Here is a 22,160-nt window from a genome sequence, read left to right as displayed (position 1 = left end):
TCCTTGTTAAATGTCCTGACTGCTCTGCCCCTTAAGGTGTCGGAATACAGGCATGATACGACGTTTTGGAGATAGAGATAATGGGCTCAAAGATCTTCCCTCCTTTTCAGATCCAAAGGAAGCATGGGAAACAAAGCCTTGTCACATGACAGTGTCTTTATTTTTGAATCTGCGCCAGAAAACACAGCTGATGACATGTCCTCTCAGGAAAACATACCTGGGAAAGTGAAAACATTGCAGGTAAGAGCACGTTCCGTGTTCACAAGGCTGGATAATTTACTGCTTGTCAGCTGCCATGCTGAACACTTGCTTGGATCCTCTCCCCGGCTGATTCCTCAAGGCCTATGGCAAAGAGTTGGGAAATAGATGGGCTGTTGTTTGAATCTGTTCTGCTGCTTAGAAACACAGGTGTATATATATATATATTTATTAAGCAGCACCAGTGTGCTCAGACTGGTGCTGGTTACTTAGGTGACAACCCCTGCCCCCAAGACTTCATAACTTATATTCTTCCCGAGGTGAGCAGTTCCTCTTCTCAGGGACCTTCCATTCTTTATTTCATAGCGTCTGCCTTTTGGTTAAGGCTATTTGTTTATATTAAAATGTATCCCTTACGCTGAAGCTGGGAATGGGTGTCGGGGTGGATCACTTGATGATTACTTGTTCTGTACATTCCCTCTGGGGCACTTGGCAGTGGCCACTGTCGGAAGACAGGATACTGGGCAAGATGGACCGTTAGTCTGAGCTAGTATGGCCGTTCTTATGTTCACTGGTATTATTTTAAAGGCATCCCACTGCTACAGTTCTGCCCTGAGATGTTTTTTAAATGGTTTTTATTGTATTGTCCAGCACGACTCTGTGTGTGCATGAATGTGTTGTGGAATGACAGATGTGTCAGGGCATTCGTAATAACAGCTTTATTTATATCATTATTCTTCCTATCGCTGTCAGCTGAGGACACTCTGTTCTCCTAGGTCATTTCCTTCTCCCAAAGCACATGCTGAACCCTCCTTGGCAACCTCCTTATCAATCCTTGGTTATTGCACTCCGATAGCTGCCCGACGTAAACCACAAAGATAAAAGTTTAAGGTTTTCCTGGGGATTGAAGCAAACTGTTGATAATGCAGTCCAAGGCCGCCTATAGCCCTTCATTGGTCAGCATGAACCACTGTTACAAAACAAGGTTGCATCACATGTTAAATAGCAGGAGATATGCAGAGGGACCTTCACAAAAATACAGATGAGGCCAAGTTTCAGTTCAAGATATTACTTGCAAAACAGTGGGGTGAGGGGCGGGGGGGAATAATAATTTCAATAAGGCAGGACCTTTGGGGGGCAAAAGCTCTTTTCCATCATTTAATCTGATTTTGTTATCTCCATCCCCTTGACTCCTCTTCCCTCAACTATCCACTACGCTGCATAGTAACAGAGTGCTGCCAGGGATGTTTTTATAGTCAAAGGGGAGAGAGTCTGTTTCCTTTAACTTAATTCTCATTTGGGTAAAAAAGCTGGTCACCAATAAAACCAGATAGTTCTTAGTAACAGTAGATTAACTTTTGCCAGCACAAGAGGGATCATACGTTTGCCATTTCTCCTGTAATGTCTTGCCCTCTTTATTTAATAAATAGTGGTGGGCAGGGTTTGTAAAATATTAGGGAAGCAGATTTTACTCCCACTTAGGGAGTAGATGTGCAGATGTGTCGTGGGTCTCATTTGCTTGCTGCATTCATTGCATTCTTTGAGCCGCTTGTCATCTGTCTAGCATTTGCAGATTGCCTTGCTTCTATTTCTCTGATTGGTTTGGGATAAATTTGTGGGATGCTTGGGCAGATGTGGGAGAATCTGAATAAGGAGGTTGTAGAACAGAGGCTTGACCAGGAGCAGATTTACCACGGGGCCCACAATGACAGGGGGTCCCCAAAATGCGGCTGCACAGCAGAGCTCAGGCAGGCAGGCAGGCTGCCCGCGCTGCTCCCAGAAGCGGCTGGCTGCTGGCACGTCTCTGTGCACCACTGGCGGGGAGGAGGTGGCTCTGTGCGCTGCCCCCACTCCGGGCAGCACACGGAGACCCGCTGTCTCCCAAGAGATACACAGAGACTAAGCAGGGCTAAGACGACTCCCTCCCCCTGTGTCACACTGCTCCGGAAGTGGCCAGCCTGTCCCTGTGGTCACCGCATATTGCCGCTGCCCTGAGCGCCGACTCTGCAGCTCCCATTGGCTGGGAACTGTGGCTGCAGAAGAGCCCTGGTGCCCCCCTGCCTAGGAACCGCTGCCAAAGGGGTGTGCCGGTTGCTTTGGGAGCCACACCGCCTGAGGTAAGTGCTGCCCCCTTCCCGCACCCCAGCCCAGAACCCACACCCCTCACCCAAACTTGCTTTCAGAGCCCGCATCCCTCACCCCCTCCTACACCCCAACCCCCTGCCCCAGCCCAGAGTCCACACCAAGTACCCAGACTCCCTCCCAGAGCCCAACTCCCCCGTCCCACCCCAGAGCCCGCACCCCCTCCTGCACTCCAACCCTCTGCCCCAATCAAGGTACCTCATTTTATTTTCATTTACTTCCTATTACTTACAATATAGGAGGAGGATGAAGAAAAAAAGAATGAAAAATGGGGGGAGATAAGAGAATGTATTTTTTCTTGGCTGGGTCCACAGGGCCCCCCCCCCCCAAATGAAGCTGCGCACAGGGCCCCACTAACTCTAAATCCACCCCTGGGCTAGACTCCCTGTTGCTCTGTAGTCGTTCACCCTCATACATTTGAGAGCAATGCAGGTGTAAAATGCTACCACATCAGAATAGTAGCATTTTACGTCCATTTTGCAGAGGTATAAAGACCACATAGCGTGAGGGGCAACAGATAATCGGTCCCTAGGTCTTTATAAACTCCCCAACCAGTGGTTTAATAAGCAAATTACCATACGTCCTGGTCTCTGTCAGGGGTACTTAGATGAGCCATTTTTAGTTGAAGGACAAAAGTTCTCTTCAGACCTTGTCTGTGTTCCAGCCCTGACATAGCTGACCCCAAGAGCTTCAGAACTGGTGTTTCCTGAGATTTGTGTTTCTGTTGTGTGTTTTAAGAGGGAACATCTGTCCACTTGTGAGGTTGCAGAATTTGGGTTGTTGTTTTTTTTTTTTTTGTTTTTTTTTTTTTTGCTCTCTCTCTGCTCCCCCCCAATCAGACTGGTCCTTTTTTTGGGCACCCATGTAAAATAATTCATGCCCTCTCTGACAAACATCAGTGATTCCTGTCAGCCATGATCACTCCTCGTGTCCTGAGGCTTTGGGGGAGAGTTAGTGAGATGATCCTTTGGGATGCACCACAAATTTTAAAGAACTCCCTTTGTATAAAAATATCTGTGTGAGAGCAATTCTTCCTGCCAATGCCTGCCTTCTTGGCAGGGCTGCCTCGGGAAGGGGGGGGGAAGTGGGGCAATTTGCCCCGGGCCCCGCAGAGTACCCTTGAGCCCTGGTCTTGGGTGGCAGGGAGCCCTTCAGTTGCTCCGGGTCTTCAGCAGCATTTCGGCGGCGGGGGGCCCTTCAGTGCTGCCCAAGATACGGAGTGACTGAAGGGCTCCCTGCCGCCGAAATGCCGCCGAAGACCCGGACCGCCGCCAGGTGAGTACAAGCACCGCAGCTCCCCCGCTTTGCCCCAGGCCCCTTGAATCCTCTGGGCAGCCCTGCTTGTTGGTGCAAAAGTGGGGCCCGGCTGCTTGTCGGGGATTGGGGCATAGCAGTCATTTTTTTGCAAAGGAATTTTATGCAAACGACAATAAAGATAAAGCCAGATAAAGCCAGGCTTCTAGGAGCTACCAGCCCTTCAAACTCTGGAGGATTCTGTGTGCATTCTGGTAAATGCCATCACTTGTAATTCTTTACCAACACTAGCTAATTAACCATCACAACACCTTGGTAAAATGGGCAACTGTTACTTTTAGTGATGAAGAAAGATGAAGTGACTTGACCAAACCCACAGAGTTAGATCTGAGTGTGGGCGGATGGTGGAAATTGACTAGGGGTTAAGGTATAAACTGAGAATTTGAAACGGTTTGGGGATATACAGCATGAACACCGTGTGTTATAATAATCTGGTTGTGGTTCTGCTGGGGATGGTGAGATGTCAGTCTGTAATAATCTGCTGAATTAAATTGTTTTTTCAATATTTCGTGTAGCAACCAGTGTTCATGGAAGGTCCTGGGAGAATGTAACTAAATACAACTTCACTCTTTACTAAGCTTTCTGGATGGCCCTTTCCTTTGTATACTTCTCTTCACTAAAAGCTGCTGTCTGGTAGCTGACGTATCTTGGGTAGAATTGTACATAAAGAAGGTTTCTTCCATATAGTTAAAGCCATTTAAGATTGTGTATTATGTTTCCCTTCATCCCACAGCTTCAGTTACAACAGAACATCAGACTTGGGTCTTCTCCTCTTGTTATAACTGGCAGGAAATTGGAAGATACAGGTGCTGTTTCAGAAGATGATGGATTACCTAAAAGCCCTCCAGAAATCTCCACTCTTCATGAAGTTCTAACATGTTCACCAAGCAAGGTATGTTCATCATGTCACTTCAGTACTAGAGGGATAAATGGAATTGCCTGTGTAGAATGTTTTTTTTTAAAAGTCTGCAGTCAATAAAATGCTTTACTATAAATCATTATTCTTATTTCTATGCCATCTTTTATGTGCGTTCATTTGTACAAAACCTGTGGTTCTCTGATTTATCATGCATGGTGGTTTCCCTCTTTCAAATTCAATACCAGAATGAGAAACCAACAAAAAACTTAGTTTACAGAAGTTGAGTTATTTCTGGAAGTATCTCTCTCTCTCTCTCACACACTCTCACACACACACACTCACACACCTATAGATACATTAAAAGAAAAAGATCAAATCTGCTGTAGATTAAATCGAAAGTGGGTAGAGTTGGTGCACAGAATTTTTTTTTAAACTGACAGTCCTACAATTCTAGGTCAACAGTGGCCCCTTATATAGATATATATCTAACTGAAAACCCATCACTAAGTTAAAGACAGGAATGCTCAAGGTCCACTGGTGGGAAAGAGGTTTGGGCAGACACCGGGTGTTTAAAGGCTATTTTGTATTTGTGTGTAATTAAAACAATCCAATTGTCAAACATACCTAAAGAAAAGCAGGCATTCTGGGGTACTTATGGATCTGTACCTGCACCATATTTAAATCCTGGTCCATCTCTGTATGTTGCTATAAAAGATATTAGTAATTGAGAGGATGTTCCTGATCCAATTTAAAGTGTAAAAGATTCAGACTTTAAAAATCCTTTCTTTCCACAAAATATTATAATAATAACCATCTACATCTCCAAATGTGGAAGGATGGACAAACAGTCTTCAGAAAATACCAACCATGTAATAGCTGTCCCTGAAATACACAAAAAGTTAGTGATCTGTTCTTATCTCTTAAAGAATTTTACAAAATTGTTAAGGATCAAGTTAGAACAAACTGTGCTTTTAACAGTCTTCAAAACCAGTAGAAACATTGAAAGATGAAACACTGCTGGGAAAGATTAAGGCAGTTGGCAGATTTATATAAGTCATAAAGACAACAAAAAAATAAATTCATACTTCAACTCTGAGTTAAATTAAGGCTGAAGGGAAGAACCAGGTAAAGGGATTTATGCAGCTGATGAAAACAGAATCATAGCCTTTAATAAAAGAAGACTTCTAGCTGGCTTGAAAACCTATCTAACAAAAGATGGCACTATCTGAAAACCCCTGAGGTGGTTGCTGCAATACACGAGGGGCCAAATTCAGATCAGTTATAACACAGTTGAAACACATGGAGTTCTATCTGTTTATGTCCAGTCTGAACTTGGCCAGAGATCCCTAAATGCTCCAAAGTTCTGGAGCAAAGATGTCTCTCTCAGTGGAAAGCAAGGCAATATTCATCTTTGAAAAGCCTAAGTAGAGGCTACTCAGAACATAGATGTGCCATCCCAGAATGGACTAACAGGCCAAATCTGGGATCCTCTGGCAGTGGCCTACAATGTATCTGCTGCATCAGAGGAAGGTGAAAAAAATCCAGAATATTCTCATACAGTTGTGCAGTGCTCAGCGTACGCATGGTAACTTCAGCAAAAAGGCAGAGCAGGGAGAAAGAGTGTCTGGATTTGCATTGAGAGAGAGAGAAAACCAAGAGGATTTAAAAATGTTTTAAGGAACTCAAGTAACAATGGATAGCTCAGATTGCAAGACATGGAAATACCATACATCTGGAAGAGGACTTGGTCCCAATGGCAGGTGGGAGTAGCAAGGACCATTGGCTGCAAAGAGTTGTTGTTACAGAACATTTGTATGTATCCAAGAGAGAAGCTTGGGAGCATCATGGTGAACGTTTTATACAGCAGTAGAGAGTATGGTTTGAAGATGCAGGGGAAGCATGCCAGTATTTTGTTTCAGCACTGGGACTACGATGAGTGGATGTCTAAGTAAGACCTGGAACTCATGTGTTTAAAGATGGAGAAAAGCACATTAGCATGAAGCAGAGTTCAGTTTGAAAAGGACAGGTTGAAAAGGGGGCTGTTGTAGTAAAGTCTTGGTAGTAAGCAATTTCCTTTATGGGAGAGATGGGGGAGGAAAGCATGCATTTATCTAGGGCTTCTGCAAATAATAAAATACTTTGGAGCACTTTTAAAGAGTGAAACTGATCTGTTAATAAGGTCTCTAGAGCCGTCTGCCTAGTTCCACAATAAGTTGAACAATAAATTGATATCTGGACTCTGTTTTTTTTAAGTAGTTTATAGAACGCTCTAGCAGCAGAATGTTAGCATATAAGGATTATCCACTGATCAGAGAAGTACATTTAAGTCAAATCTCTTTGCATACTTTGGACAGAATGATTGATCTGCTGTTGGAGAAATAAACATCATTCTTACTTTGGTTCATTATAGTCTTATTGTTTCCACAAGTGAAAATGTCTTAAGGTTTAAAACTGTTGCCTTCTAGAAGTTTCAGTTGTGTGGAATTGTGCAGTGGTTGTTCTTATGTCAGGTCATATAGAGAGAGGAAGAATGATCCAGTGGTTAGGGCTCTAACGTGGGATTTGGGAGACCTGTGCTCAATTTCTTGATCGTACAGCCTTCCTGTGTGACCTGGAAATAGTCACTTAGCTTCTCTGTGCCTCTTCCTCTATAAAATGTGGATAATAGAACTTCCGTACCAGAGGATAAATATATTCAAGATTGTGAGATTCTCAGCTGCTTCTGTAATGGAGACCATAATAATAACTGAGATTGAAACAGCACGGGAATGAGGGACATTGGTAATTTGACTGAACCCATATGTGAAGCAGACATAACATCGAAATCAATCTGATTCAAAGGAGCAGGGTCTTTTTCAAGAACTTTTCTTCCTACTTTAAAAATGTTTCAACAATATATTTTTGGGGGAGGGAGGCATTTGAGTGAATCTAACCATAGTTTTAAATCTGAATATCTAACAGTGGCAGAAGGTCAAAATAACTTTTAAAACACTATAGGCTCAATTCCCCACTAAGGTGTATGTCCTCTTACTGCATATATATCTAGGCACTGTGCTTCTGTACACTGTCCTGTCTACACAATATGAATCTGATAGCAGGATACAAGTATAAATGTATGTAAGTTTCTGTCCCTTGTGTCTGATCACTGATGAGGAATGAATGAATGACCGAGAGGCTAGGCTATGACTTAGGAATCCTGCAATGACCCCTCCTAAGTTTTCCTTTTGTATTTTCTCATAATTATGCTTTTGTATTCAGTCCCCGATAACTGTATGTAATGCTTCCCTTGACTTACCCTTTTCCTTATTTTATCCCACAGTCCTCCAACCCTGTTCAGCGCCATAGCTCTTTGAGTTTAGGTGGGACAGACAGTGAAGATGAACAGGTAAATAGTCGCTCTTCCTGTTACTAAAGTTTTCTGAGACAGTGCATACAGGGTCTGTATGAAGCCAAATATGCACCACATAATACTGCTAGACCTCTTCTGGGTAAAAAATACTGCAAGCTCTTCGGGCAGCGCAGCTGCAGAGCCCGGCCTGACCCTGTTCTCTGTGCTGCGGGGTGGCATGGCTGGCTCCAGCCGGGTGGCGTGGCTGTAGCGCCGCCAGCCATCGGTGCTCCAGGCAGCGCAGTACGGGGGCAGAGAGCAGGGTTAGATAGAGGACAGAGGAGTGTGGGGTGGTGGTCAGGGGGTGGGGGTGTGGGCAGGGGTTGGGGCGGTCAGAGAGTGGGGAGTGGGGGGGTCCCCAGGGGGCAGTCAGGAAGGAGGGGGGGTTGGATGGGATGGCAGGAGGCAGTCAGGGACAGGGGTTTTGGGGGCAATCGGGACAGGGAGAAGGGGTGGTTGGATTGGGGCAGGGATTCAGGGGGGCAGTCAGGAATGAGAGCAGGGGTTGGATGGGGCGGTGGAGGGGCAGTCAGGGGCAGGGGTTCCAGGGACAGTCAGCAGACAGGCAGGAGCAGCGACAGGGTTTTTGGCGCCCTAGGCGGGGGTCCTTCCGCGCTCCCAGTTGGCGGCAATTCTGCAGTGGGAGAGAGGTCCTTCTGCACTCCCGGTCTTCGGGGCACTTCAGCAGCGGGTCCTGGAGCGAGTGAAGGACCCGCCGCAGAATTGCCGCCAAAGACCGGGAGCACGGAAGGACCCCCAGCCGCCGAATTGCCGCCAAGGGCAGCAAAATGCCGCCCCTCCCCAAATCCTGGCACCCTAGGTGACCACCTAGGTTGCATAAATGGAAGCGCCGGCCCTGGGACAGGGAATGGGGAGGGGGGGGTTGGGTGGGACAGGAGTCCCAGGGGGCTGTCTGGGGATGAGAAGCAGGAGTGGTCAGATAAGTGGCGGGGCCCAGGCCACGCCTGACTGTTTGGGGAGACACAGCGTCTCCTAACCGGCCTTCCATACAATTTTTGAAACCCAATGCGGCCCTCAGGCCAAAAAGTTTGCCCGCCTCTGTACTACATACTCTGTTGTGTAACTTAAGGTATTGGTCAAATTAATAGGCACGATATAATATTGCAAAACAATTCACTCCCCTATATACACCACAAAGCCCTAACAGCAGCCACTGCTCAGTGAGTCCTGTCTGTCACCAGAAGATTGTTGGGGACACTCTACTCCTCTCTCAGACAGATGAGAATGGTTAGAGGGTCAGCACGTGAAAAGCTCTTGGCCCTTGCTAAACCCTGGGTGTTCTGGGGAAAAGGGACTGAGCTAAGCTGCAGCCTGAGTTTAGTATGTAACTGATAAGTAGGAGCTGTTGGTCTTGCAGTTAGTCCAGCACAACCTATCCCTGACCTAGGAAGGGGAAGGCTTAAGCCAGCTCTCCTCACCAGTATATGTGCTCAAAGAACAGGCCCAGGTGACTCCCCCCAGGCGATCCCTGCTGACTACAGAGCAAGAGGGCACATTTCCACCAATGGTAGCCTACTTTAGCCATGGAAGGCAGACCTCCTGGTGCAGATTTGCTTTTCCAGCCACCCACTCTCTGGCAGCTAATAAAGTGGCTGGGAAACGATGTGACCCTCCCTCTGACCTCAAATACCGGTTACAAGAGTGGCCATCACCTATAAATAGGGCTGCAGAGGTGCTTGCCTACCCCATGAAATAGCCACTGCCTAGTGGGAGGGCTCTTCCTACTCCCTGGCTACACCCCTAGAACCAGTCATCTCCATGCCAGCCTGATGGAGAAGAAAGGGAAGGGGCGTCTCATGGGGTCACAACAAATGCTGATCTGGCTGGAGTGGCGTACTGCCCGCCCCATACGGGAAAACTGCCAAAAAAAAATATAAAAATTAACTCTTCAACTATCTAGTAGGAACTGCAAGTAAGGCCAAGGCAGCATGGTGGCAGAAGACTGTGTAAAGCCCCGTGCACCCTCCCGAGGGGGCTCCACTCACAGGGCTGGACTCAGGCAAAGCAACTCTAAGGCCAAACCCTCAGCCTCTAATCAAACTGCTCAGGAGGCCTTACACCCTCTCCTGCCTGCCTCAGAGAAGGATGGGAAAGGAGGGTGTTTTCCCAAGACAGACCCTACTCTTCTGCCTTTGGTTGAGAGCAAGTACTGCCTCCCCTGGCAGTTTCTGGCTTTATCGCTTTCTGGAATGGGAGGGGATGCAAGGCTCTTTAAGAATGGCAGGCCTCTGCTCTCTCCCTGAGACCGCCTTCTCTCTCCCTCCAATTGCTGCTCCACCTAGAAAGCTCATCTCCTAGTGGGTCACAAACTGGACTGGGCAAATAATTCTAAAGTCAAAGTGGTCCAAGTAATTTGCACTTGTTTAAAAAAAAATAGATCTCATTATGTGTACTGAATCCATGTTTCAACTAATGTTCTACCAGTTCTAGTCAAAATCAGTCCCTTTGCCCATTTATATTAGCCAGACTCTCCTTTCCATAGCCTGGCTATTGGTGGCTCCTTTTAATTTTTCCATGGAAAATATCTGCTTTCTACTGACTATGATTTCCTTCCCTCCTTCTTTGCCTGTTTCATGGCCTGGTCTTCTGTGCAGAAAAGGGGGAAGCAGGGAAGAAGAGAAATAACTTTCTGTGGTGCACAGAGTTCCGCTGCTTGTCAGCTCCTGCTTTCTTCCTCCAATTGCCAGGAAGCTTTATAGGCTTTTTCTCCTTCTTCACAGTGCAGCATCTGTCCCTTCTCCCAAATTTTCTCAACAGCCTAGCTTCATGTTGTATTTACATTTATCTAAAATTAAAATGCCTTCACTTAAACAATCATCAATCGTGCAGTAACATTTGTACCCTTTGCTTTAATATCAAGCTCTGAATTGGTAGAGCATGAACCAGTGAACTGAACAGAACAGCAATTATAAATCCGTAGCTAGCTGTTCCGTTTAACAGAATTCCCTTTGCTTCGTGCTAAGTAAAGGACAAGTGGCTTTGAGCACAGTCCCAACTTAAGTGTATTTCACACAGCATAATGGTTTGATTTTAGCAGTCTGCTGGGTTTGCTGAAATGGATGGGTAACGTGACATCAAGGCCTTCACTGGCTTCCTGGATTCTCTCAGTGCTTCTGCTGCTGTCTTCATCTTTAGAAAGCTCTCGGGGGCATGTGTGTGACTCCCATTAGTGGCCTAAGTATTTATAAAAGTACACTTCCTGACTGTTTAAAAGATAAGGATGGGCTGTTACTCCAAAAACATCACAGCAAATCTTTTTCTCCCCGTTCCCTCTTCCAGAGCTTTCACCCAGGGCTAAACTCTGCCAAATGGCTGTTACAGCAATCTAACTTCCCTGTTGGCTGCTTTAACTCTAATTAATTAAACAGCAAAGCGAAGTCCAACACACAAGGAAAGTTTCCTGGCCCAAACACTTCTCAAGGAAAATCCTCTCCAGTTGCAACATTTTCCTTCTGCTTGAATTCCAGTTACAGCACAGATGTCTTCCCTAATAATCTAACCCAAACTTCCCCCTTTTACCTTAAAACAAAGCACTAAGGAGACAGCTTTCTATCTACTATTCTTTAAGCTGCTCCAGAGAAGAGGAAATCACTATCCAATCAATGCTGGGGGTGGGGGAGAGGGGAGGAAACATCCTCTGAGAAAGCAATACAGCACTTAATGTCCATTAAAGACCAGGTTTATCATCCCTAGAGGAAGATCTTCCACTGGTGTAAATTGTCATAGCTCTGGAGTTCCTGTGAAGACCTCCTCTAGCCTCAGGTTTCAGTAAAAGTTGATAGCCTATGAAAAGAAGATGGGTCACTGTGTCTTACAGGACAAAAATAAGCAAGTACTATTAATTGTTTTGTCCACAGATAAACTAGAGTTTCAGAGTTTGTGCCTCTTGAATATGTGGCGATGCAAGACGTATCTTGTAAAATCAGGTACTGGTGCACAGATAAGCCCAGCTGCTGATTTTGCTGTATAAAACAGCGTGTGTCTGACTACAGGATGTGGCCTTTCATACATGGATTCAGAATGCCACAGTCATTTTAAAACTGTTAGAGGAAAGAACTTGTATGAGGGAAATGGGCAACAGTTACTGTTTTCTTTTTCTAAGATTTGCTGAACCTATTATTATTATAATTCTACAGGACCAATAATAGTTTGCTGCTTTACTTCTTTTAAATTCTCCTGAATTTACACACTGTGAGAAAGAGAACCCAAAACTGAATTAATAAATTCAGTGTTGATTTTGTTTTAGCTCCATGAACTTAAAAAGTCAACAGTGATTAAGAAAATGGGAGTTACATGCTTTTGATTGTAAGCAAAAGAAAAGTAATGTATATACCTAGACTAATACTGCAGATTAGACGGGGGAAGCCTTTTACAGCACAGCTCCAGTTCCAATCTTGCATTTAAAAACCTAGCTGAGAATGAGTACTTTCCTACAATCAAAGTTAAAGGATTTTAAAAACATTTTAGGCAACCAGATGCAGCCTGATGGTTTGAATTAAATCTGACAGGCCTTGGCCCAGGCCAAGATTGAGAGCAGATACTTTCTTAAAGTGACCTACTATGTACTGTTGGAGGATCTTGTAGATCGTGATTCTTCTTTAATGCACAATACTGTATTTCATCATGGTAACCAATATTTTCATGTTAAGTCTGTAACTTTGAGCCCAGCAAATCTAAAATATTCACTTATTAAATACTTGCCCAGGGGTCTTTACAATGGAATTTGCATCTGAATGAAGCTATGTAGAATCCTTATAAGGCAATTTCCCCATGTATTCTCACTGTCTGATGTATGCATGCCGACCCTGAGACTGAAACTGTGTAATAAGACATTATAACTTGCCACATTATAAATAATGTGGGGAACTCTGCACATTCCCTTCAGAGAGGTTTGTAGGAACATTTTCTTTCATCAGCATAGATTACTCCTTCTTGACCCTGTTTTAAGTTCAAGTAAACCCAAAAAAGAGAGAGCCAAACTCAATTCAAACTGGGATGTTTCTCTGGGTGTTAGGTAATAAAGCAAGTCCTCACTCACCTCTCCAGCACCCGAGTTCGTGCGGAGTTGGTATGGGGCACACAATTCTGTCAGAGACCAGACACCAATGCGTTGATCAACGGGCTCACACTATTCTTAGCTCTCAAAGCTTTAGATTAAGTGTGGCCCCTTTATTAGGGGTGAGCATCAATATTTATACACAGAAGTAAACAAAGTGATTAACAAAAGATAATGGTCATGCATAATCAATCAAGATTTTACAGGAAAAGCAAGTTTAACAAGTAAATGCATAGAGATAAAGGCTAATGGCTACTTGAGAAAGGGGGTGTCATGAGTAGTTTGCAGGTCAGTGCTTTGTTCGATAAAGGGTTCAGAAAGGATTATGCAGAGACGGCCAGTCTGGGTGTGTTTTGGCTCCCCAAAGTTCACCAAAAGTTTAGACCCAACATTCCTCCATTTGTAGCTTTGAGATAACTATTAATTAAAAAGCTACACCCTATTTCAAGATCTCAAGGGCCGCTTGGCAATTTCAGCCTGGGCCAATTCGAAGAGAGTAAGGCTTTTAGCTGAAGTGGGAAAAGAATAAACTGACTTACATGAGTTTATGAGGGAGGGGACACACTGAATACAGCAACACAGTATTATAAGGACTACTATGGCCCCAACAACACCCACCAAGAGGTTTTTAACCCACCCAAGTCCGGGCAGCCAATTCCATAAGGCTCCCCACCAATTATAAGGTGGCTGGCCAGAGGAGTAGTTTTTAGCCATTTCCCTTAGGTGTTTGGTACGTTGAAAAGTGTCAGAGTAGGTGTCATTTACAAAAACACAGCATTCTTCATTTATGAGGGCGCAAGTTCCTCCCTGGGCTGCTAACATCATATTTAAAGCCATTCTGTTTTGCAAAGCTAACTGGCGCAGCTGGGACATTTTCCCGGCCTGATTTTCAAATAGGGTTGCAGTTTTATTTGTCAAAGATTCTAATAGTCCCTGTAGGCGGATGATAGCACCCTTCAAGCTAGTGTGACCAGCCCACCGCTGCCAGGACAAACCATCACGGAGATTAATATCTCTGTCAGTTTCACGGATGTTACGAACGTGGGGAAAATGAGGGGGAGTGAGGGAGATGCGAGAAGGCGGTGCTAGCCATGCCAAATAACATGACCCTGCCCAATCAGGGGAGAGAAAATAATAAGCCTTGGGCCCGCACACCCAGTATGTTCCATATAATGCGTTTTGTGTATTCCATTTCTCAAAGTAGGAGGTAACCCACCACCCGTTGTACCACTGTTCCCCTGGTAACGCAGAGGGGTCGTTGTGTGAACTGCAGAGGCACAATTTGGTAGTGTTGTCCTCAAAGGGCAGTGTAGTACTGCTTGAGCAGTTGTAGAAGGCAATTGTGTATCCTTTAACAATTAGTTGGACACCCTCGAGATCTGAGCAGGGCTTTTTTTTTTTTTAAAAACTGACTCTGAAAACCTGCCCCTCCATGAAAAAGTTGAAAAGGTTGGATCGGGGTGAGGGATCCACATATGGGATAAGTGGGATGCGCAAGGCTTGAAGCCAAGATTTTTACTAAAGGCGGTGCCATTAAAATATATGTTGCATTTACTTGTTCCCACAAAAGTTGACCCTTTTTCTTTAACAAAACACAGTGATCCTGTTTGATTGGTTACCCTGAGATATTTGTTAATTGGCACTCCTGTTTTGTCCCATGTAAGATTGGGTTGGACTGGATCTTTTATTTTAGTCGGTGGCATCCAAGTCATATTAGCAGTGGTTAGGGGAATGGGTGTGAAGGGGAGTCCCTGTGCTGCATTTACTGGAAATTGAGTACATACCCAGCAATCACTTTTATTTCCTAAAATACGAGTTTTAACCTCGTGGGAATATCTAATAAAAGCATTATTTTTATAAGCAGAAAATAAACTAACAAAGCATAAAAAAAAACATACAGTTGTCAGAATAAAGGGTCCTCTCATTTTTTTCGAGTCAATTTAAGTCTAATGTCTGAGAGAGGTAAGCTGGTCCACTGGTCGAAGGCAGTGTCCTCAGTGGTGACAAGAGCTGCTGGTCCGTCACTGTGGTCCACTACGGCTGGCTTGACGTGGGAGTGGTGGATCCAAGATTTGCGTCCTTCCAGGAACACTGCAGTCTGGGTTGTCAAAAGAACCTGGTGGGGTCCAGTAAACCTTGGCTGGAGGGTGTCGTCACGAACGAACTTTTTGGCCCAGACGAAGTCCCCTGGTTGGAACGGGTGGATTTGTTCCTCCAGCGGCACGGTCTGGGAAAACTGCGAGGCTTTCCAAAGGGTACGAAGGCGAGCCTGTAGGGAGAGAAACTGACACGCGGTCATATGATCCCCTCCCAATAGTGAAACATCAGCACGTGGTAGCGCCCCGCCTTTGAAAGGGGGGTGTCCATAGAGCAGTTCAAAGGGGGATAATCCCAATGCGCGGGTTGGGCGAGTACGAAGGTGAAACAGGACCAAGGGAAGTACCTGAGGCCACTTTAATCCTGTTTCCTGACAGTATTTAGCCAATGTAAACTTAAGTTCCCTATTCATACGCTCAACTTTTCCGCTGGACTGGGGGTGGTAGGGTGTATGAAAGGAGTGTGAAATGCCCAGTTCTTGTTCTAAACGGCCAAGGACATGACCAGTAAAGTGAGGTCCGCGATCTGAGTCGAGCACAAGAGGGATGCCAAAACGGGGTACAATGTCTCTAAGGAGAATCTTCGCCACTGTGGCAGCAGTACAATTAGCAGTAGGAAAAGCTTCGACCCAGGAAGTCAGAGGGCAAACCAAAACAAGGAGGTGCTTTTTCCCAAAAGCCTTTGGCATATCTGCAAAGTCAATTTGAAGATGTTGAAATGGAGCAGCAGGCGGAGGTCTTCCACCCTTAATTTTGTTAAGAGGCGGAGCAGGTCCATTACGCTGACATGTGCTGCATGCTTTCACTATTGATAGGCAATAGGGTTGAATGCCTGGAGCATACCAAAAGCGAGCGATAGTGTCCATGAGGGCGTGCGTGCCGTAGTGACCCCCTTTATCATGGTGCCAGCGAACTGCCACGGGGTATGTGGAGCGAGGGAGGCAGGCTCGGCCATCTGGCATAAGCCAGGTCCCTTTGACCAGAGTGGCCCCGAGGCTTTCCCACGATTGTAGTTCAGCAGCGGGTACTGGTACGGGGTGCGGTGGAGTAAAGGAGGAGGTTGCAATAGCCAATGTGGGCATGGCTAAAGGTAAGGTGGCAGCCTTTTTGGCGGAGGCGTCAGCCAGGGCATTCCCACGGGTAACGGGGCTACTATCTTTAGTATGGGCCCGGCAGTGAACTACAGCCAGGACAGAGGGTTTTTGGAGGGCGTCCAAAAGCTTGTGGATGAGGGGGAGGTGCTGAATGGGTTTACCGGCAGCTGTCTGGAAACCTCGAAACTTCCAGAGGTGGATATGACAATGCACAACTCCAAAAGCATATTTGCTGTCAGTAAAAATGGTAACGGTCTTACCAGCGGCCAACTGGCAAGCTCGGGCCAGGGCATAGAGTTCAGCGGCTTGGGCTCCCCAGTTGCCTGGCAGTGAGGCGGCCTCTTGAATGTCCCATTCAGAGGTGACAGCATAACCAGTGAAACGCTTGCCATCAACATAGAAGGAGCTTCCGTCCGAGAAGAGGATGCAATCGGGGTTGTCCAGTGGCACGTCAAACAGGTTGTCTCTTATCTGTAAGATGCTGTAAACTACTTCCACACAGTCATGCTGATCCTGGAGGACTGGCAGGTCAGGAAGCAAGGTAGCTGGATTAAGGGGTTCACACCTTTTAAAAATTAGGTTAGTGTCTTCTAAGAGTTCGGCCTCTAGCTGTTGCTGACGATGGGCCGAAAAGACTTGGGTTGTGCCCCTACGCAGAAGGGCTGACAAGGCATGAGAGGTCCAAACCGTGGTAAAATGACCCAGGGTTAGGCTCTTTGCCTTTGTGATCAGCAGGGCAGCTGCTGCCAGAGTCCGGGTGCAGGATGGGGTTCCCTGAGCGACAGGGTCGATTTGCTGAGAGTAAAAAGCAAGCGGGAAATGGTGGGGCCCGCTCAGCTGGGTAAGGACACCACTAGCAATTCCGCCCCTCTCGTGGACAAAAAGGTGAAAGGGTTTGCTGTAATTGGGGGGGCGGAGAGACATGGAGGAGGCCACACTGTCCTTGAGTAACTGAAAGGCTTGAATAGTGTCCGGGGACCACTGCAAAGGGTCAGGAGCAAGGTTAGCAGTGAGTCGGTGGAGCGGTTTGCTTAACTTCCCGCAGGACGGCAACCAGGGGCGACAGAAGCCAATTAATCCTAAGAAACCTCGAAGTTGTTTCTTGGTGTTCGGTAGAGGGCAGTTTTGAATAGTCTTTATGCGGGCTGGGTCCATTTGTCTTCCCTCTGGGGTTAACAGGAAGCCCAGATATCGGACCTTCTGTGAGACCCACTGAATCTTTTTAGGGTCTACCTTGTGGCCTCTGGTGTGTAGGTATAATAAAAGTGCCTTACCATCGATGCGGAGGGCAGCTTCTTTGCGATTACCTAATAGGATGTCATCTACGTATAGGACCAATGTGGATCCCTGCGGACTGGTGAAACCTTCCAAGTCGTGGCGGAGGCACTGGCTGAAAATCGTGGGGCTGTCTCTGTAGCCTTGAGGAAGTCGTTGCCAGACATAACTTTGTCCCTCCCAGGTGAAACCAAAGAGATACTGAGAGTCTGGGTGCACAGGAATGCTGAAAAAAGCTGATTTTAAGTCAATAACAGTGAACCACTCAGCATCCCAGGGGATTTGGCTGATGATAGTAGCTGGGTCAGGAACTACTGCATGAAGAGGGACCACATACTGATTAACAACTCGTAGATCCTGTACAAAGCGCCAACGAACAGGGTCTCCGTCCTTTTTAGGAGGCTTTTTGACAGGCAGTATAGGGGTGTTACAGGGAGTGCGCTGAGGGCGGACTAGCTTTTGTGCAATGAATCCCTTGATAATGGGGCGGATGCCCTCCCGGGCTTCCAGCGACAGGGGGTATTGAGGGACTGACGGGGGGGTTAAGGAAGGCTTCACCTGAATCCTTACGGGCTCTGCCGAAAGGAGCAGGCCAACATCAGTGTCAGAAATTCCCCAGAGGGTTGAAGGCAAGTCAGTGAGGTCAGGGGAGAGAGAGGGGGGTGTTTTCCAATTACCCTGAGTAGGGGCCGAATCTCCTAACACAGTCATCAATAATCCTACCCCTTCAGGAGTGCAGGTTAAAGTAGCCTCAAGCTTACAGAGTAAATCCCGGCCCATCAAAGGGATTGGACAAGCTGGGGAAAAAAGAAAACGGTGAGGAAAACATTTATCAGCATAAACAACATTTAAAGGCAAAGTGAGTTCCAGAGACTGTGGGTTGCCCTCCACCCCAGTCGCAGTTTTAACCTCAGAGGATAGCCAGGGAGAGGGGGCATGATTTAAAAGAGAGAAAGTAGCCCCAGTATCAATGAGGAAAGAGACAGGCAGTCCCTGGACTGAAAGGGTTAAACGAGGCTCTTTGCTGGGAGGGGAGAAAGTGAGAAAGGAGCCGGCTAAAGACATTAAGGAAATAAGACCATCACATTGTTTGCCTTCGCCCCCGGGGTACCGTCATTGAGGAGGCTGAGTTTGCTGCGGCTGCTGCTGTTTCCCGTAGTTGATCCAGGCCTGGGGAATGGGCTGAGCTGGTGGTGCAGGGGTGTATTCCTCACTTGTGTAAGCATCTGCGGATGCAACCAGACCCTCTGGGCGTCCCCAGGGGCATTCACGTTTAAAGTGACCGGGCTGTCCGCACTGAAAACAATTTTCTGATGGCTGGGGTCTCCAGGACCCTCTTCCCCGAGCACCCTGGAATCCCCTGCCACGGCCACGGCCTTTGCCTCGAACACCGCCGTGAAAAGCTAAAGCCATCAGCTTATATTCTTCCTTTTTCTCTTTCTTTTTACTACTTTCCCTTTCTTTCTCCCAGGCAAAATCAGCTACATCCAACACTGAAGTGACTGACTCACCTCCCCAACCAGGGCGAAACTTTAAGAAGTAATCCCTTACAGGGGGCACCGACTGATTCACAAAAAATGAAATAAGAGTAGGGTGGTCTGCTTTTCTCTCAGGATTCATCTGAGTGAACATTCGGGCCCCCTCCAATAGCCTCGACCAGAACTTTCTGGGCGGCTCATCAGATTCCTGCCGAATCTGCATGAACTTAGCCTGATTAGGCGAGCGGCGAGCCATTTCCTTGAGTTTCTCTAACAATCGCTCTCGATCTGTTCGCAGCTGAGTCAGCCTTGGCTGAGTTCAGTCTAGGGGATTTCAGCCAGCAGCCAGATCCCGCCTATCCATCCAAGTATGATTAGCTGCATTGCTATCTCCCCATGTTCTTTCTGCCATCCACAATTTACTACGTTCCTTTTCGGTCAAAACTTTACTTAACAACTGATCCACATCCGTATAAGTAGGATTATAACTTAAAAACAATCTTTCTAGAAGTTCTATGATCTTTCGGGGATTTTCCCCAAAAGACCCTGACAACTGTCCCCACTCTTTCAAGTCCCATTCTAGCCATCCTTTATATTCCACAATATTAGCATGTTGTAACCGTCCATCATTGCCCATATAAGGTTGATCGTGCACCTGTAAAGGCATCTCTCTAACTATACTTTTATTACTCGCAAGAGATTTGACGGGGACATCCTCTGGGCTATCCTCAGGGGGGGGGCATGCACCCTGCCGTACCTGCTTGGACATTAGCCTAGTAACCACTCCTCCCGAGGTTTGCCCCTCCATTTCCTCCTCATCCTTCTGCAGACATTCCAATCTGGTATCCTGCAGATTCCCCTCTGCTACAAGGAGAGAGTCCCCCTGCGGAGGAATAGGGGCAGGTGCAGAGGGGACCAGCTGACGAGTCAAAACACGCCGTGGTCTACACCCTTTATCGAAATAACCTGGAGGGGGTTCACTCTCGGGAGAGTACCTGACTGCCATAATTTTTAAAGATTTTCACAGCTCTGCTGCTGTGTCCCAACAAAACCAGTAACATAACTGTCCCGGATGGTCTTTTTCGATCTGGCTCTTTACTCCTCTTAAGGCAGCCTGTTCGAAAGAGCCATACGAAGGCCACCTCATCTCCGGGTCGGCCAATACCGCGGTATACCCAGTCCAATTCCTTACACATAGTGTGTACAACTTCTTCCTAGACATTCCTGTCTGTACTGGGAGTTTTCCTTCGTTCCATAACTTATTTACAATCCCCAACGGACTCTCAAGAGGCACGCTAGTCCCTTGACCCATGGTGTCTGACAGGAGCCCTCCAACTGGCGTTTACCCTGCTGTCCAGTACACGACCCCTCAATATTGAATTGGCTGGGAGAAATCTCCTGTGGCGCCTTGCCAATTCATATATGAGTGGTCTGACCACTGGACAGAGGTACCGCACCAGAAGGAATCCCGGACAAGCCCCCAAATTGTTAGGTAATAAAGCAAGTCCTCACTCACCTCTCCAGCACCCGAGTTCGTGCGGAGTTGGTATGGGGCACACAATTCTGTCAGAGACCAGACACCAATGCGTTGATCAACGGGCTCACACTATTCTTAGCTCTCAAAGCTTTAGATTAAGTGTGGCCCCTTTATTAGGGGTGAGCATCAATATTTATACACAGAAGTAAACAAAGTGATTAACAAAAGATAATGGTCATGCATAATCAATCAAGATTTTACAGGAAAAGCAAGTTTAACAAGTAAATGCATAGAGATAAAGGCTAATGGCTACTTGAGAAAGGGGGTGTCATGAGTAGTTTGCAGGTCAGTGCTTTGTTCGATAAAGGGTTCAGAAAGGATTATGCAGAGACGGCCAGTCTGGGTGTGTTTTGGCTCCCCAAAGTTCACCAAAAGTTTAGACCCAACATGGGTATTATGGTGGAACCATGGAAAACGGCAGATATTTCACTCCAGTAAAGCCTGCTTGAAGTGTCTGTGCAACTTTGCGAACCTTCCAGCAAACCTGGTCTGAGTTTCAAGTTTGTAACAAAACCAGACTAACTTTGCATGGTTTTGGGTTTCACCGCACACATTTCCCCCAACTTACTTTATAATAGCATCATTTCTTGCTAAGACGACAAATATTTGATTCCCAAGGACGGCAGTGTTGGGGGCTGTCCTGTGTGTAGCATATTTATCTCAAAAATACACCTCTACCCCAATATAACACGCCCAATATAACACAAATTCGGATATAACGCGGTAAAGCAGTGCTCCGGGGTGGGGTGGGGCTGCGCGCTCCGGCGGATCAAATCAAGTTCGATATAACATGGTTTCACCTATAACGCAGTAAGATATTTTGACTCCCGAGGACAGCATTATATTAAGGTAGAGATGTAGTACAGGACTGCTAGATGGAAAGGGGCACGCAAAATTTGTTGTGAGTTTGAGGGAAAGGGAAGAGTGAAAGAACAAATTAATCAATAGTAACTTTCTTAGAGTTTATGGGAAACAGAGAGCGGTCCTTCTTTTGTGACCGTCAGCAATCACACTGCTGCAGGGTATCTGCTTGCTCTCGTGAGGAAAAGTAAAAAGACCTTGTTATAAAAACAGTAGCAGTGTCTCCTGCTGGTACAAGAAGATACTGCTAACTGCTCATTCAAATAAGAATTGGGAGAGGAATGTTAGTGTGTGTGTCTCACTTGTGTTACAGTGCCATTGATCAGACAAAACTAAGCATAAATGTTAATTGCAAGTAGAAGCCAATAGAAGAATGGACACATCCTGGAAGAGGGTGTGTTTTATGCAACAACAACAAAAAAATTCAACTGTTTAAATATTTTTATAGATCTGATTTTGAGTATATTTGCTTCTAAACCAATCTGGTGAGCTAGGCAATGGGAACCAGGATCAGATGCACAGAAAATCTGAGCAAAATAAATAGCGATGTGTTCGTGTTTTGCAGGTACCCTCTGATGCTTCCTCTAGACCTGTCAGCCCTTTGTCGTCTATGGTACTTGTGATTTCAGCCACACAAGCCAGCAGCTTGCTTCCTGTTGATTTCAACACCCCTGCCAGTCCTGTGGGCTGCCTGGATACCTCCGCAGCTAGGCACAGGATAGCAATAAACCCGCGGAAACAGAGAGTTTTTACCAGTAAGAACCAGCAAACCCCTGTAAGTCTTTTCTGGAAGATGAGTGCAAAGCAAAGGGAGACAGATGCAAGTGTGTGCAGCCTTTGC

At 46.3% G+C, this 22,160-nt stretch overlaps 1 protein-coding gene across 12 annotated transcripts in view; it reads left to right on the top strand.

Annotated features, from left to right (window-relative positions):
• The window catches only part of KIAA1210 (KIAA1210 ortholog), a 100,621-nt gene that overhangs the window by 66,099 nt on the left and 12,362 nt on the right, over positions 1 to 22,160 (top strand). For 11 of the 12 annotated variants that reach the window (XM_050964472.1, XM_050964471.1, XM_050964476.1 and 8 more), the window contains 4 exons: positions 111 to 240; positions 4,388 to 4,546; positions 7,833 to 7,898; positions 21,885 to 22,094. In XM_050964472.1, the coding sequence (XP_050820429.1) occupies positions 111 to 240; positions 4,388 to 4,546; positions 7,833 to 7,898; positions 21,885 to 22,094 (565 nt within the window). The remainder of the gene's footprint in view (positions 1 to 110; positions 241 to 4,387; positions 4,547 to 7,832; positions 7,899 to 21,884; positions 22,095 to 22,160) is intronic. The other variant, XM_050964479.1, reaches the window with a different exon arrangement.

Source organism: Gopherus flavomarginatus, chromosome 8, assembly GCF_025201925.1.
Source record: "Gopherus flavomarginatus isolate rGopFla2 chromosome 8, rGopFla2.mat.asm, whole genome shotgun sequence".
In the NCBI taxonomy this organism is placed as follows: Eukaryota; Metazoa; Chordata; order Testudines; family Testudinidae; genus Gopherus; species Gopherus flavomarginatus.
This window is presented reverse-complemented; position numbering and strand designations above follow the sequence as displayed.